Consider the following 16,836-nt stretch of genomic DNA (forward strand, 5'->3'; position numbering starts at 1 on the left):
GTAGAAATGGGCAAAAAAAATAAATCATCAGCCTTTTTTTTTTTTTTTACAGAGGTCAATACAATAGCTTGACCAAAAATGATGAACTCTGGTTTAAAAAAAAAAAAAAAAAAAAAAAAAAAAAAAAGGGGGAAAAAAGTGTATGTTGTTTGAATGAACCTTCATTTATTTATTACCTTCCTGCCATGACCCAGCAAATGATACAACCCTGATACAGCCCATCCATACTGCTTATGGTATGAAGTTCCACAGGTAAACAAGTCCTGAGTTCTCCAACTTGGTGGTGAGTTTGTAGAAAATTATAGTGCTGAGATATAATCAGGTGAAAAAAAGCTTGTAAAGCTTGAAGTTGAAGGGGTGATGATAAATATAATTAGTGATTATGCTCCATAGAGGTAGAGGAAAAGGAAAAATTCTGGAGTGAGTTAAATGAAGTGCAGACTTTAATGGGCATGTTGGTGAAGGGAACAAAAGTGATGAGAAGATGATGGCTAGGTATGGCCTTAAGGAGAGGAATGTAGAAGGGCAGATGGTGGTAGATTTTGCTAAAATTATGGCAATGGCAGTGGTGAACACATTTTAAAAAGAAGGAGGATCATAGGGTGACGTATAAGAGTGGAGGAAGGTGCACACAGGTGGACAACATTCTATGTAAGAGATGCAACCTGAAGGAGATCTGTATGAGAAATTGGACACTAAGGAAGGAGGAAATTATATGTTCTGATTGGCCAGGCAGAGGGACCGAGCTGGGAAGGATGTGCTGCAAGTTAAAACAATAAAGGATGGAGATGGAAATGTGTTGACTAGTGAGGGGAGTGTGTTGAGAAGATAGAGGGATTATTTTGAGCAGCAGATGAATGAGGAAAATGAGAGCGAGATGATTTGATGTGGAGATGCTGAAAAAGGAAGTGGATAGGATTAGTAAGGAGGAAGTAAGAGCAGCGATTAAGAGGATAAAGAGTGGAAAGTCGGTTGGACCAGATAACATACCAGTAGAAGTGTGGAGATGTTTACAAGAAATTCTGGAAGGTGAGAGGATGCTTAAGGAATGGAGTAGGGGTGTGCTGGTACTAATTTTTAAGAATAAGGATTATATGCAGAACTGCAATAACTATATGAAAGTAAAATTGATCAGTCACACCATTAAGTTATGGGAAAGAGTAGTGGAAGCCTGGCTGAGAAAAGAGCTGACCATCTGTGGGTATGGTTTCATGCTGTGGAAGAGCACAACAGATGCATTATTTGCTTTGATAATTTGATGGAGAAGTATAGAAAAGGTCAGATGGAGTTGCATTGTGAGTTTGTGGATTTAGAGAAAGCATATGACAGGGTGCCAAAAGAAGAGTTTGCTATTGTATGAGGAAGTCAGGTGTGTCAGAAGTATGTGAGGGTGGTGCAGGACATGTATGGGGACAGTGTGACAGCAATGAGTGTGCAGTAGAAATGACAGACTGGTTGAAGGCGGAGGTGAAACTGCATCAAGGATCGGCTCTAAGCCCTTTCCTGTTTGCAGTGGTGGACAGGTTGAGAAGAGCCTGGAGAGCTGGAGGGAAGGGGAATGAAAGTCAGTAGGAGTAAGACAGAGTACATGTGTGTGAAGGAGAGGGAGCGTGCAGACAGGGTGGAGTAAATGAAGAAGAGTGGCAGGAGTGATTTGTGATAGAAGGGTTTATAGGACTATGGTGAGACCTGCCATGGTGTATGGTTTAGAGACAGTGGCACTGAATAAAAGACAGGAGGCGGAGCTGGAGGTAGCAGAGCTGAAAATTAGAAACGAGTTCATTAGAGGGACAGCACATGTAGGACACGAGACAAGGTGAGGGAGGATAGATTGAGATAGAGTGGACATGTGCAGAGGAGGGACATGGGGTATATTGGTGGAAGAATACAAAGGATAGAGCCACCAGGAAGGAGGAAAAGAGAAAGACCAACAAAGAGCTTTATAGATGTAGTGAGGGAAGACATGCAGGTAGTTGGCTTGAAAGAGGCAGATGGAGGGGACAGAGGGGATATGGAAACGGAGGATCTGCTGTGGTGACCCCTGACCCCTGGCCAAAAGTAGTAGTAGTATTTGGGAACACATGTCACACATGTAACTGTGGTTCTATAAAACCCCAGACAATCAAATAATTTGTTTTTCACTGATGGCCTATGCCAGTGTTGCAGAACATGGCTATATGATGACAACATTTACTGACTGCTGTGTCATTCGTAACTTTGTTGGAACATTTGGCCAACAAGCTCATATACAAAAGAAGGCATCCACAGATTCAGTTTCACACAGCCTTTGGCAGTTAACTTGGTTTATGGAACAATAATGTGTAAGTGCCAACTTACCTGTCTAAGTGCAGAACTCTCTGTCCCACTCGTGAGCATGCAGCAGCAATGACAGACTCAGTAAGGCCTAGAAATAAATGAAGATGTCACTGAGCCTTAGCGGATCTCTAGATTACTCTACTTTTGGGCAAAAAAAGTCACAAAATTAGATTTTTTTAATGTAATATTTATTTGAGGAAAAAAACATCTAAATAAAATGTGATATTCTCTTCACCTGAGAGAAAAACTCCACACATTTGGGCAATTGATTGGAACATTGATTATGAGTTCATAGTTAACACCTCAATCTAAAACCATGAACAGAGGGGCCCCTGTGTCATTTGTCACAGTTGTTCCAAAAGGGAGTAACTTGAACAAGAGGTAGACTTATAATTGGCAGGTCAGATCAATCTCGCTTTATGGAGACTATGTTGTACCCTCTAAACCAGGGGTGTCAAATTCACTGTGGGCCAAAATTAAAAACTGGGACGAAGTCACGGGCCAAACTCAAATTTTTTTTTTTAAATTGACTGTAATTGTGCATGTTTTCCCTTCTCTCCAGATATGTAATGTTAAACCTTTTCATATGGAAACAAACTTTAGTTTTGCATAAACATTGAATCTGGGACAACCAAAGTTTAATATTATAAACACATGAGAAATTAAATATAAAATAAAACACACATCAGTGGTATTCGTCTCTCTCTCTCTCTCTCTCTCTCTCTCTATCTGTAGCCTTTTAAATTCCTTTTTAATGTAAATCTTTTTTCACAGGCCAACAACAAAACAACCAAAAATAATAATTTTTTTCAATTAAAAAATCAATCTTTCAACTAATAACAGTTCATGCCTTGCAGTAGAAATAGTGCATAAAGACATCATTCATTCAAGCTCAGTTTTTACACTATGATTTACTCTGATGCACATTGGTTCAAACCAGATACCTGGCATCTATTCTTAGATGCAAGTGTCTTCTTAGATGCAATGTCTGGGTTTAGGCTCTGAGCTGAGGAAATACTCAGGATTGAGTGACGGTGTTCATCAGTGAGACTCCTGAGTGGGGTTTTGTTCATCTTCATTAAAGAGCTGCTGCCGAACATAGAGAGCGTTTGAGCAGCTTGGGCATGGACTTGGGCATGGACTTTGACTTGAGCGTGTCACTACACAAGTTCAATCAGCTCCGTAAATGGATTACTGAGCACTTCAAATCTGCATTTCTGGGCTTCAAAGTATTAGCGGTGTATGCGCTATATACTGGCGGGCCAGCTCTAATACACATTTGATATGATCTCTGAGTTTGACACCCCTGCTCTAAACTCATAAAGGATGTTAAATTGTGGTGGGAATTTTCTGCCAGGTTAAAAAACTTTCTTTCGGCTTCTCCCATTGGGGGTCGCCACAGCGGATCAGCCGCATGTTTGATTTGGCACGTTTTTACGCTGGATGCCCTTCCTAACGCAACCCTCCCCATTTATCCGGGCTTGGGACCGGCACTAAGAGTGGTTGGGGTTGGTTCCCTGACCGGGGATTGAACCCGGGCCGCATCCTAACCATTATTTTTATTGAATAGTTGGGGAAATGTTGTTTTGTTTCACTGTGCACTGCTCTGTATATGGTTGAAATAACAATAAAGTAGTGTTTATGTTATAATATATAACAATATATAATATTCTATTACATTTTTTGTTATGATATAAATTTTATGTATACAGTCAACCCCCAATAATCCGCGTCTTGGAAAATTTGCGGATTCTCATCTGGAACCTAACTAACAGCAAGTTGCGGATTATCTAAAAATGTGCAGGAATCTGCAGCGGGACCGAATGTTCAGGAACGTTAGGAATAACATTTTAAACTATGTTTCATACATTTTTTTAAACACTATTGTATTAAAGTGGCATAATATCTAGATGAATTTACTTAGGTGCCATAAAGGCTGTGGGGGTGCATCCAGAATTCGTGGATTTTCTGAACCTGGAGGTTCTTAGGACGTGACCCCTAGTGTTCCGGGGGACCACTGTACCACAATACCAGTGTACGTTGCTTTAAGATCGTTTAAAATACGGCGCGGTACGAAACTATTTATGAGGGGTCCCTTTTCACTGTTGCACTGGTTATGCATGTTACTAAGCATGCCCGTGAAGTCTAGAAGAATAGACAATGAAAGTAGAGACCTGCACTCCCGTGGGACCCGACGCAAATGAGTGCAGCGCGGGACAATATTTGATGGGTGAATGCGGGTGCTGGTGGTAAAGTACTCGTGTGTGTGGGTTGCAGGAGAATAAAAATGTGGGAGGTAGCAGCTCAGTGAGTAAAGCATTGGCCTCTGGATCAGAAGGTAACAAGTTCAAATCTCAGCACCACTGTTGGGCCCTTAGCCGTCGACTTCTCCAGTTGTAAGTCGCTCTGAATAAGGGTGTCTGCCAAATACAATAAATGTACCATAAATGTAAAAAACAAAAAAAAAATGGTTCTGTGCTTTGACAGCAATTGTCATGCATTCTAAATCCTTCAGCTTATTAGAATCACGCGTGTCACCTCTTTGTAAACAGCATCATTTTTTGGGGCCTTGCAAACCTTCAATACTAGTGTGAATTCTTCTACAATATTCACTCATCATGGTGGTAAAATAGGGCATTCTAAGTCAATCTAATGCAGTATTTTGTCTCTTAATCAGTAGAATATATGATTAATACACGGTGATGCATGAAAAAAATACTCTCCAATTACTGTGAACCCGGTATAAACTTGGAAAATACTGTGATATAAATTTTTAGTCATACTGCCTAGCACTACAATAAAGCCACGTTGACACACCGCCATGGGTGTTGGTAAGCAACTGCCTCTATTTGCTAGCGCATAAAAACAGAGGATTCGGGAGAATCTTGTCAAGAATCTTTTGTATTATGTAGCACCAGGGTCCTGGAGAAACGCTGTCTCGTTTCCCTGTAAAATGACAATAAAAGATTCTTGACGTGACTTGAATTTACAATCATGCTCGATATGGGGGTAATCAATGAGTCCCATAGTAACTGGGTTTTATTGAATGCCCAATTACTCCAAGAGCTTAAGCCAATGGTTAGTTCCAGTTCTGTAATCACTAGAAAAATGGATTTGATAAGAAAAGGTACTAACAGAAACCTATCTCCGAAGAAAAATCTACTCTGTACTCAATTCATGACTCCTCCTTTTGGGTTTTGCATGTCACAAAAAGATGCTCAGGTTAGAAATATTATGAATTTCCTGGGTAAACAACTGCACATTTTTGACCATAGTACAGATTTAGAAGGGAATTAATAAAAATCTCAATTTTCAATCTCTTTTAAGTCTGGTTCCTCTCATTGCTTCTCATTGGAGTCTTCCTTGCCACTGCTTTCAATCTCGCCAACAGTTTTTTTTTTCCAGCCTAATCATGGTCACCTTTTTTGGAACGGACACCTTTGTGGACTACATATCAGGAGGTCCAATGAACTTAATGAAAATTCAACATTTGAAATCAACCACAGACCTTTATAAAAGGTATACACCTGGCCATTAACCTGCTTATTAACTGGCAAATAACCTCTATACCATGTACCATGTCTATACCATTTACATTAAAGATGGTTGCATCTTTAATGTAGATTTTACTATTTATACATAGTATATACATAGTAAGTATAATATATATATATATATATATATATATATATATATATATATATATATATATATATATATATATATAAAAATATAAAGTAATCTCATGAAATAGGAAAGTAAATTCTTTTTACTTTCGTTTTCACAGCACCATCACTGATTTTCTTGGGAGACATTTTTCAAGATTTCTAGTGAAATATAAATATAAAACTAAAAATAGTTAAGTTTTTCCGGCACTGAACAACGAGAGCGACTGAGTAATACATCATCATCTAAGCGACTGATGCTTCCCTCCACTGAAAATGGGGAACCGGCAGCGTGGGTTTGCTCGTGCCTTCGAAATTTGCTCTTAAAATTTTGCGAATAAGGTCGCTCATATCTCTGTTTGCTCGTACTATAGGTTGCTTGTACAACGGGGCTTTACTGTGTATATATATATATATATATATATATATATATATATATATATATATATATATATACACACATATATATATATATATATATATATATATATATATATATATATATATATATATATATATATATATATATATACACACACACACACACACACACACAGGACATCAAAATTAGAGAACAATTTATAAACAATTGAACAATTCTGAAATAATGTAATCTTCACTGCTCAACAGTTGAAGGAGTTTTTGTCCTGTCAATACCATGCTACCAGAACACCTTTTCCACAAAATAACTAAGGCATTAAAAAAAACAAAACAATTATTTTGCAGAAAACACTGATCAAATCTACTGATCGAAATTAGAGAACACTTTCAGATATTATTGGTTTTTATTTTTGGTGTTAATCTGGTACCTGGTGCTAATATTCTTGATTATCTGTCAACCCCTATTTAACTGGCAGCCTAACTTCCAGTTTCACTGACTCTGCAAGATGGTGGGCCGTTCTAAAGTGACTGAAAGCCTCCGGCAGCACGTTGTCCAGATGAAGGCCAAAGGGATGACCCTATCAGCCATAGCAAGACAAGTTGGTCGTTCCAAATCTGTGATTTCAAGCATATTGAATCTTTAAAACATCACAAACTCATTTAAGTCCGCCAAGAAGGCTGGTCGTCCACGGAAGACAAATACAAGAGAGGACATTATACTGCGGAGGATCTTAATGAGCAACCGTTTCCACACTGCAGCTGGAATTGCTCACCAGTTCAGCGCTGAACAGGGTAAGGATCTGTCTCGTCATACAGTGTCTCGACGTTTAAGAGCATTTGGACTGAAAGCCCGCTCTGCAGTGACCAAACCTCTCATTAGCAGAAAGAATCAAAAGGCTAGACTAAGCTTTGCTGAGGAGCATGTTGTGTGGACAGAGGAGAACTGGTCCAAAGTTCATTTCAGTGATGAAAGCAAGTTTAATTTATTTCGGTCCGATGGGAAACATTATGTTCGGTGACAAACTGGAGAAAGACTGAACCCGAAGTGTGTAAAGAAGTCAGTGAAAAGTGGAGGAGGAAGTGTCATGGTTGGGGCATGTTTTCTGCAGCAGGAGTTGGGCCTCTTATACAGCTACATGGCAGAGTGAATGCAAATGTTTATCAGAACCTTCTTCAACAACATATGGTTCCTTCCATGCGTTCATCACCCAATCAGCCCCCAGTGGTCATGCAGGACAACGCTCCATGTCACACAGCAAAACGGGTAAAGCAGTTCCTTGAAACTGAAAACATTGAAATAATGACATGGCCTGCCCAGAGTCCTGATCTCATCTCAATAGAGAACCTCTGGAAAATCCTTGGTGACAAAGTTATGGCCAAGAAACCCACTACAGTCACCGAACTGTAGAGGAGACTGAAAGAAGAGTGGACCAAAATCACACCAGGACTAGTGCTGTCCTGTGGCCGCAGATGGCCTGTACACTTCCTACTAATTGGTGACTGTTGTAACCTTCAGACTGTTGTTGTAATCTTTTTCCATGCTACAGTCTTTGTTGTTCTCTAATTTTGATCAGTGTGTTTTCTGCAAAATAATGTTTTTTTAAATGCCTTAGTTAATTTGTGGAAAAGGTGTTCTGGTAGCATGGTATAGACAGGACAAAAACTCCTTCAACTGTTGAGCAGTGAAGGGTCTTACAAGCTAATGTTCAAGTTATTATTCTGTCAGTTTTAGGCCAATGTCATTCTACTCCAAAGATGTTCTGTGTAAGCTTTTAGCAAACAAAAGGACATCTTTATTCAGTTGGACATAAAACACAGTGGCCTCAACATGTAGACCACTTTACTTGACTGGAGTGCCTTGTTTATAGAGTTTTCTCTCTGACCAAGATTCTGGGCCTCAACCAGAGAGTAATTAGGATACAAAAAAACAGAAAAGATAGTCCCATAAAAGAAAAGTATCCATCTGCTGACACACCACAAAGATCAGCAGATCTGCTCAGAACTTTTCATGTCACACCAAAAAAAAAAAAAAGAAAAAATTTATTACGCTGTATGTTTTATGATTCATCACTTTAATTAGTGATAATTAATAGCTTGTAATAATCAGTGCCATGTTGGGTTTGCGTTATCCTCTAATAATTTCCTGAAAGAAGAAAGGCAGAAAACATAAACATATTTTTATTGTAACATCTAATCAATAAAATCGATAATAAAATTCACTGTCAACAAATGCCATTTACGATTAGTTGGGCTACTCAAGTTTCAGTTTAGCGTGATGGCAAGAGAACACAGCCATTTGCGAAAATGGTGGAGAGTACAGGACAACCGGCAGCAGGAAAATGTGGCATGGGAACAAGGCATGGGAAGATTTTATATTAAACACAACAAAGAAAACTGTACGTGGAAGTTATGCAAAGCAGAGCAGAGTGATGCACGAGTATGGGAAAAGAAAACACACTGGTATCACAGATGAAGGCGAAACATCATTACGTTAAGCCAAAAAAATAAATAATCAATGTTTCCCTTAACACTGTTTATGTAAAAAATTGATAAGTTATCAACCCTAATTGAAAGACCTGACCTCGATATCCTACGATAACTGTTCAAATATCCTAGAAAATCCTAGAAAAGTATTTAGAAAAGTTTGTAACTCAGCAGTCATGCTCATACCATCATAGAAATAAAATTCATGAAATGTATTGCCTCATTAGTACACATAGTCTGCTCGGTTAAAACGTGCAAATAACCTGCTACAGGCCTTTGATCTCGATTGTGTTTCCTGCCTTAATCTTTGATAGACTAGAGCAGGGGTGGCCAACCCGCGGCTTGCGAGCCGCATGCGGCTCTTTGGCTGGTTTCATGCGGCTCTTACGTTTATATCGACGTTTGTGTTTGTGTTTTTTTAATGTGCGTGTTCGCTTCGCATGAGTTCAATACGGTATTTTAAGACTTAAATGACCAAACTTTGCGGTATATTCATCTCACGCACATGCGCATTTGACGAAAATACCGTATTGAACTCAAGCGAAGTGAACATGCACATAAAAAAACACACAAACAAAGTCTGTGTTTTCTACCCTGAAACACGTGAAATCAAAGCATCGATCTGTTCTGACTGAAACCCATGTGAAAGAATTGCTTCGAGTGGCAACAACGGAATACGAGCCAGACTTGAAGGGGATTGTTCAAGGCAAGGAATGCCAAAAGTCCCACTAAGTAACATGCATAGTTAAAGAAAAACGCTATTGTAAATTATTATATTTTTGCTTGTGGACTTGGTTAAACAGAGTTTGTGTGTGTGACAGTGCACACAATGTTCATTGTTGAAAATGACTGTCCTGTGGTCTTAGAACTGTAGGAGTCCATTTCTGTCATTATGTTGGTGTGTGACATTTAAAATAAATCTGGCTGAGCAGAGGTGTGTGTGTGTGTGTGTGTGTGTGTGTGTGTGTGTGTGTGTGTGTGTGTGTGTGTGTGTGTGCGCGCGCGTGCAGGAAGGGATGGGTGACGTTCATGTGTACCTATGTGTATAATGTGGCTCTTTGCGGTAACACAGTAAAAAATGGAAACGTCCTCCCCCCAGCTGAGATTTATATACATATATCCATGACCATACTCCAAAATATAATGAAACATTTTCCCTAAAGAATGGAGGTTATTATGAGAGCAAATGGGAACTAAAAGTGGAATGGGATGTTAAAAAAGCACATATGAATCTTATGGTCAGGTGTCCACAAACTTAATTTGTTTACATACTTCTAGTTTGGATTATTCAATTCAATAACATTTTCAATTTATTTTTATTTGTACATCACTTTAAACAATAGACAATGTCTTAAAGCAGCTTTAGAGAGATAAAAGTCACCTGGAGCCTGCCTGAGCCACTGCATGCAAAAGCATCTCTGCATCCCACCTACTTCTAAACCCATTTACTAGGGCTGCATTAACAATTATGTTGATAATCGATTAGTCAGACGATTAATTTTTCCCTCAATTAATCCTTTGAACAAATATAATGATGCCGAGTTGTTTCTTTCTGTAAAATAAAAGTGAGTACGAATGGTGTCATTTGTGTAAATCAGCTTTTGTATTGTATTTTGCCGATGGCAAGTTGACAATCCTGCTTACAAACACTATATAAAATATAATACATTGTTTTGACAATTTTTGTTCAAAAACACATTTTGCTCAGTTGTAAAGATATAAGCATCTACAATATATAATTTTGTATATTAATCAAATGATATACAGTGGGTATGGAAAGTATTCAGACCCCCTTACATTTTTCACTCTTTGTTATATTGCAGCCATTTGCTAAAAACATTTAAGTTAATTTTTCTTCCTCATTAATGTACACATAGCACCCCATATTGACAGAAAAACACAGAATTGTTGACATTGTTGCAGATTTATTCAAAAAGAAAAACTGAAATATCACATGGTCCTAAGTATTCAGACCTTTTGCTCAGTATTTAGTAGAAGCACCCTACTAATAATAATACAGCCATGAGTCTTTTTTGGGAAAGATGCAACAAGTTTTTCACACCTGGATTTGGGGATCCTCTGCCATTCCTCCTTGCAGATCCTTTCCAATTCTGTCAGGTTGGATGGTAAACGTTGGTGGATAGACATTTTTAGGTCTCTTCAGAGATGCTCAATTGGGTTTAAGTCAGGGCTCTGGCTGGGCCATTCAAGAACAGTCACAGAGTTGTTGTGAAGCCACTCCTTCGTTATTTCAGCTGTGCGCTTAGGGTCACTGTCTTGTTGGAAGGTAAACCTTCGGCCCAGTCTGAGGTCCAGAGCACTCTGGAGAAGGTTTTCATCCAGGATATCCCTGTACTTGGCCGCATTTATCTTTCCCTTTGATTGCAACCAGTAATGTCCCTGCAGCTGAAACACACCCCCACAGCATGATGCTGCCACCACCATGCTTTACTGTTGGGACTGTATTGGACAGGTGATGAGCAGTGCCTGGTTTTATCCACACATACTGCTTAGAATTAAAGCCAAAAAGTTCTATCTTGGTCTCCTCGAGCCAGATAATCTTATTTCTCACCATCTTGGAATCCTTCAGGTTTTTTAGCAAACTCCATGCAGGCTTCCGTCGGGCCACTCTGCCATAAAGCCCCGTGTGATGGAGGGCTGCAGTGATGGTTGACTTTTTACAACTTTCTCCCATCTCCCGACTGCATCTCTGGAGCTCAGCCACAGTGATCTTTGGGTTCTTCTTTACCTCTCTCACCAAGGCTCTTCTCCCCCGATAGCTCAGTTTGGCCGGACGGCCAGCTCTAGAAAGGGTTCTGGTCATCCCAAACATCTTCCATTTGAGGATTATGAAGGCCACTGTGCTCTTCAGAACCTGAGCTCTTCAGGCAGTTCCTTTGACCTCATGATTCTCATTTGCTCTGACATGCATTGTGATCTGTAAGGACTTATATAGACAGGTGTGTGGCTTTCCTAATCAAGTCCAATCATTATAATCAAACACAGCCGGACTCAAATGAAGGCGTAGAACCGTCTTAAGGATGATCAGAAGAAATGGGAAGCACCTGAGTTAAATATATGAGTGTCACAGCAAAGGGTCTAAATACTTAGGACCATGTGATATTTCAGTTTTTCTTTTTTAATAAATCTGCTAAAATGTCCGTGTTTTTATGTCAATATGGGGTGCTGTGTGTACAGTAATGAGGAAAAGAAATTAACTTAAATGATTAACAATGTTGAGGAGTGTGTAAAGGACATTAGACAGTGGATGCTTGATAACTTTCTTCTGCTCAACTCAGATAAGACGGAAGTACTTTTACTAGGACCACATGCAGCTAGAAGCAAAATTTCCAATTACGTAGCATCTCTGGATGGTGTTTCTGTTTCAGTGTGTACGGCTGTCGAATACCTTGGTGTTATTATTGACCTGAGTCTTTCCTTTGAGGCTCATGTGAATATTACCAGGATCGCCTTCTTTCACCTTAGAAATATTGCTCAAATTAGAAATATGATGTCATTAGAGGATGCAGAAAAACTAGTTCATGCTTTTTTGTTACTTCTAGATTAGACTACTGTAATGCTTTACTGTCTGGGTGTGTGAGTAAGTGCATAAATAAGCTTCAGTTAGTTCAGAATGCAGCAGCAAGGGTCCTCACTAGATCTAGGAAATATGACCACATCACTCCTGTTTTAATCAGTCTACACTGGCTCCCAATCAAATCTCGCATTAATTATAAAATACTACTACTGACGTATAAAGCACTTAACGGTCTCGCACCGCAGTATCTGAGTGAACTTCTGTACCAGTATGACCCTCCATGCCTACTTAGATCAAAAGGTGCAGGCTATCTGTTGGTTCCTCAAACAATGAAAACTATAGCAGGGGGCAGATCTTTCTCTTATAAAGCCTCACAGTTATGGAACAGCCTTCCAACCAGTGTTCGGGACTCAGACACAGTCTCAGTGTTCAAGTCAAAGTCGAAAACACATTTATTTAGTCAAGCCTTTGATCAGTAGATTTTTTCTCAGGTAAAGGCGCAGATCTGGAGGGATCATGTATATAGAGTGTTTGGTGAACTGGGATATTTGTATGCTGTCGTCCCCACTTTCACATGTTCACCCAGGTTTGTTGACGGTGGTGTGGTGGGTCGTCTCTTATCCCAGAGATCCCTCATATCTGTGTTACCTTCTGGTTCTCCCTTTTAGTTATGCTGCCATAGCGAGTCTTGCTGGAGTCCAAACTGCACAGTGACATTAACTAGTGTGCTCTTCGACTGGAGGCCGCTCTGTGCAGCTTGGGACAGTTTCTCATCAATGCCTTGGGTGTTCCATGAAATTCCGGAGTAAGAACGGGCGCTTTGAGGATGGATTGGACTGTAGTTAATGTCAACAGTCTGCTACATTGACTCAGGACTTTTTTTTCGCTTTTGCTCATCATCACTGTAACATCGCAACATTGTATATCTGCTATAAATGGACATTCGGTGCAACCCAGATGAGGATGGGCTTTCCTCAAGGTTTCTTCCTTATGCCATCTCTGGGAGTTTTTCCTTGCCACAGTCACCACCGGCTTGTTTATCAGGGAAACTTACTTATAAAGAACATATTCACCTTTAATCACCACATTATCTGTGTAAAGCTGCTTTTAAACAATGTCTATTGTTAAAAGCGCTATACAAATAAAAATGAATTGAATTGAAATTTACCAAATGGCTGCAATATAACAAAGAGAAGATTTTAAGGGGGTCTGAATACTTTCCGTACCCACTGTATGCATAAATAATAAAAAAAAACATTAAAAACAAGCATTAGAACGTAGTAAAGTCGCACTAAATCACTAAAAACAGATAAGTTACTGTTGTAGTAGACAAATGCTATAAAGGGTGAATGGAACAGAGAACTAAAGCTAACAGGCTTGATTAAAAAAGAATATAATATGCATTGGTGTACAAATGCATAAGCATTCCCCAGAAACCACAACGGTGACAAAATATGTAATTATTTGCAGCTTTTAGATTTTAGTGTTTGCACCATTTTAATTGAATCCATCACTGTGTTGCGAGCGAGCTGATGCGCAACCTGATGCTTGCACAGAACAGATTCAGTGCGACTTTCCTGAAGTTACAAACAAACAGTTTACACAATAGCGCCACATTAAACTATACCATTTTCACATTATTAGGATTATACAGTTTTTACTTACCATGATCATGTTTCACCTTCATCCATGACACCAGTATGTTTTCTTTTTGTGTGCTCGTGCATCACTGTCTTACTTCCATACCACACAAGATCCTTCTTTGCATAACTTCCATGTACCATTTTCTTTGTTGCGTTTAATATAAAATGCTCCAATGCCTTGAGGTTAATGTAAAATGCTCCTATGCCTTGGATGACTTGGGACGCACACTTGTTCCTGCTGCCGGTTGACACTGTACTGTCCGCCATTTTCAGTTATCTTACCGTCAAGCTAAACTGATATTTGAGCAGCCCAACTAATCGATAACAGCATTCGTTGACAACAAATTTCATTATTGATTATGAACAATTTTATTAATTAGTTGTTGCAGCTCTACCACTTAATGATCAGTGACATAAATGTCGAAATGCACATTAGCACAGTAGTCCAGGCCTTATTTGTTAACAAGCTCTGCATAGAAATCCTATTACAAACAAAACAAAATTGGCATTTGGGTGTCACCAGCAAACTTGTATATGGTTTTGGTGGTTTTTCATAAATTTAAAAGTGGGCCAGAGATCCTCAATTGTGGATGGCACAATGATGTCATTCTTAGGGTAGGTCTCCCGTTTGGGCTTCCATTCCTCAAGTAGAAACAAACAATGCACCCCTGAACTAACGAGCAGTTTCAGGTGTCCCAAGACTCAAATACAAAGGCATTACTGATAAACATAATGATTACTGTTAATCTTATTTTACTTTAATATTAATTTCTTAATTTGTGTTAGCTAGAATATTTTTATATTCTTTAATGAATGTAATAATAGAAATGACCGTGTTACACAAACATTTCTCAATGGTACTCTTAATTCGTGGAAATTATGAGTTGAACTCAATAAAGATAGGTTGGGGTTTATGAGGTTTACTTTTTTTTTTTTAATGTGTAGTTTCACACACAATCCTAAGCACAACATAAAAAAAATTTATATTTAAAAAATAAATTAAAAAAACACTTTCTGCTTCACCATCGCCACATCTTTCTCTCTTTCTCTAATTTTTCTCATTAATCAGATCACATTTCCATCCTTTATTACTCTAATAATAACACTCTAAAAATATTACTCTAATAATAACATCCTTTCCAGCTCGGTCCCTCTGCCTGGCCAATTGGTATGAATCCTTTTCTCTTTCCTTAGTGTCCAACTTCACATGCTCCTCATATGCCTTTTCCTCGGCTTTCGCCACATCCCTCTTTACCTGCTGCCGCATCTCCTTGTACTCCTGCCTACTTTTCTCATCACTCTGTCGATCCCACTTCTGTTTTGTTAACCTTTTTTTCTTTATGCTCTCCTGCACTCTCTCATTCTACCACCATGTCTCTTTTTCTTCCTTTCTATTTCCAGATGTCACACCAAGTACTTTTCTAGCTGCCTCCATCATCACTCCTGCAGTAGTTTCCCAATCATCCAGCACCTCTTCACCACCACCGAGCCCCTGTCTGACCTCTTTTCTGAATCTTGTTCTACAGTCTTCCTCCTTCAGTTTCCACTATCATATATTTCTCCATTCCTCCTCTTCTTCACCTTCAAAACCATCCTACAGACCACCATCTGATGTTGTCTATTTACACTGTCTCCTGCCAACACCTTACAGTCTAGAATTCCTTCAGGTTGCATCTCCTACATAGAATATAGTCCACCTGTGTGCACCTTCCTCCTCACAAAAATGGTTTGGTAAATAATATGTAAGAGTTTTGACCGGTGTTCCTTGCACTAACATGAGAATGGGTAGGGTAAAACATTTACTGCAGTCAGCCACTAGAGGGCTACGGAGATATTTTAGCTTCATTTTTAAATTCTAGTTTCACCCAAATATACAGTCTTTTGTGTAGGTGCGTAAACAGCTGAGAAAAAGAAAAGAGGTCTTTTTTCTATCTGTATCTCGCTTTCAGAAGAATATGCAAAAACCTTCCACTGAAGAGTCAGACCTACATCATACACAGGGTAAAAAAATGTCCAAACTAGCTTGACTACAAAGACCAAATCTATTCCTACTCTATGAATTAATCTGCTCGTGTTTTAAACCGATCGATTCCATATAGAGATAAAATGCATATCAAGCTGAAATTGCAGCAACAGTGCTGAAAGTAATTGCTGTCAACACCGCCTAGTCATTCTGTACTCTAGAAAGCATTAGCATTTGCTAGCAAACCAGTCTGGAGACACTGTGATAGCGTAGTGTAGCTTCTGCCTCCGAATACAGATAAAGACTGACAAAGAATGTATATCAAATCATACGTTATATATGTTCGAAAACCAATAAAACGACGTTTCTTTTACTAATATATTTCCCTACCAGTTCCAAGGATGATAACGTCGAATTCAGATGGGAGATTGTCGGCAGCCATGTTGCGTCTATAACCGTCACGTGACACAACAAAGCGCCACCCCCCCCGTTTGAATGATTAATATTTTGCACGATACAGAAGCCAGAGAGAAACATTACAGTTATGCGGTTTTTAAATTGAAAGTAAGTTTTCACAAAGATTTTTTCCCCATCGAAAGTCCGATATATAGTAAGTATAGTCTACCAAATAATTATTTACAGTGGAGCATTGTTGCATATACAGTATGCATCTATGCATAAAATCATTATAAAATATGAGACGTATTCTAAATCAGAACTGTTGTGATGTAATTAACAAAAATATTACTGAAAGTCTTTCTACACATTCTGATATTGCTTTTTTAATTGCTTTTTAGAAAGAGGTACATAACTCAAAATAAATATTTTAATACGTTTCTCAATATT

At 38.9% G+C, this 16,836-nt stretch overlaps 1 protein-coding gene across 6 annotated transcripts in view; it reads right to left on the bottom strand.

Annotated features, from left to right (window-relative positions):
* chm (CHM Rab escort protein) overlaps positions 1-16,451 on the bottom strand; it is a 76,927-nt gene extending 60,476 nt beyond the window's left edge. For 5 of the 6 annotated variants that reach the window (XM_046867584.1, XM_046867582.1, XM_046867583.1 and 2 more), the window contains exons 1-2: positions 16,381-16,451; positions 2,338-2,404 (exon numbers count right to left, since the gene is read on the bottom strand). In XM_046867584.1, coding sequence (XP_046723540.1) covers positions 2,338-2,404; positions 16,381-16,432 — 119 coding nt within the window. In that variant the 5' untranslated portion in view covers positions 16,433-16,451. Of the gene's footprint in view, positions 1-176; positions 203-2,337; positions 2,405-16,380 lie in introns of those variants that run through there. The other variant, XM_046867585.1, reaches the window with a different exon arrangement.
* Between the last annotated feature and the right edge of the window lie 385 nt (positions 16,452-16,836).

The sequence above is a fragment of the Silurus meridionalis genome, chromosome 15, assembly GCF_014805685.1.
Source record: "Silurus meridionalis isolate SWU-2019-XX chromosome 15, ASM1480568v1, whole genome shotgun sequence".
Taxonomy (NCBI): domain Eukaryota; kingdom Metazoa; phylum Chordata; class Actinopteri; order Siluriformes; family Siluridae; genus Silurus; species Silurus meridionalis.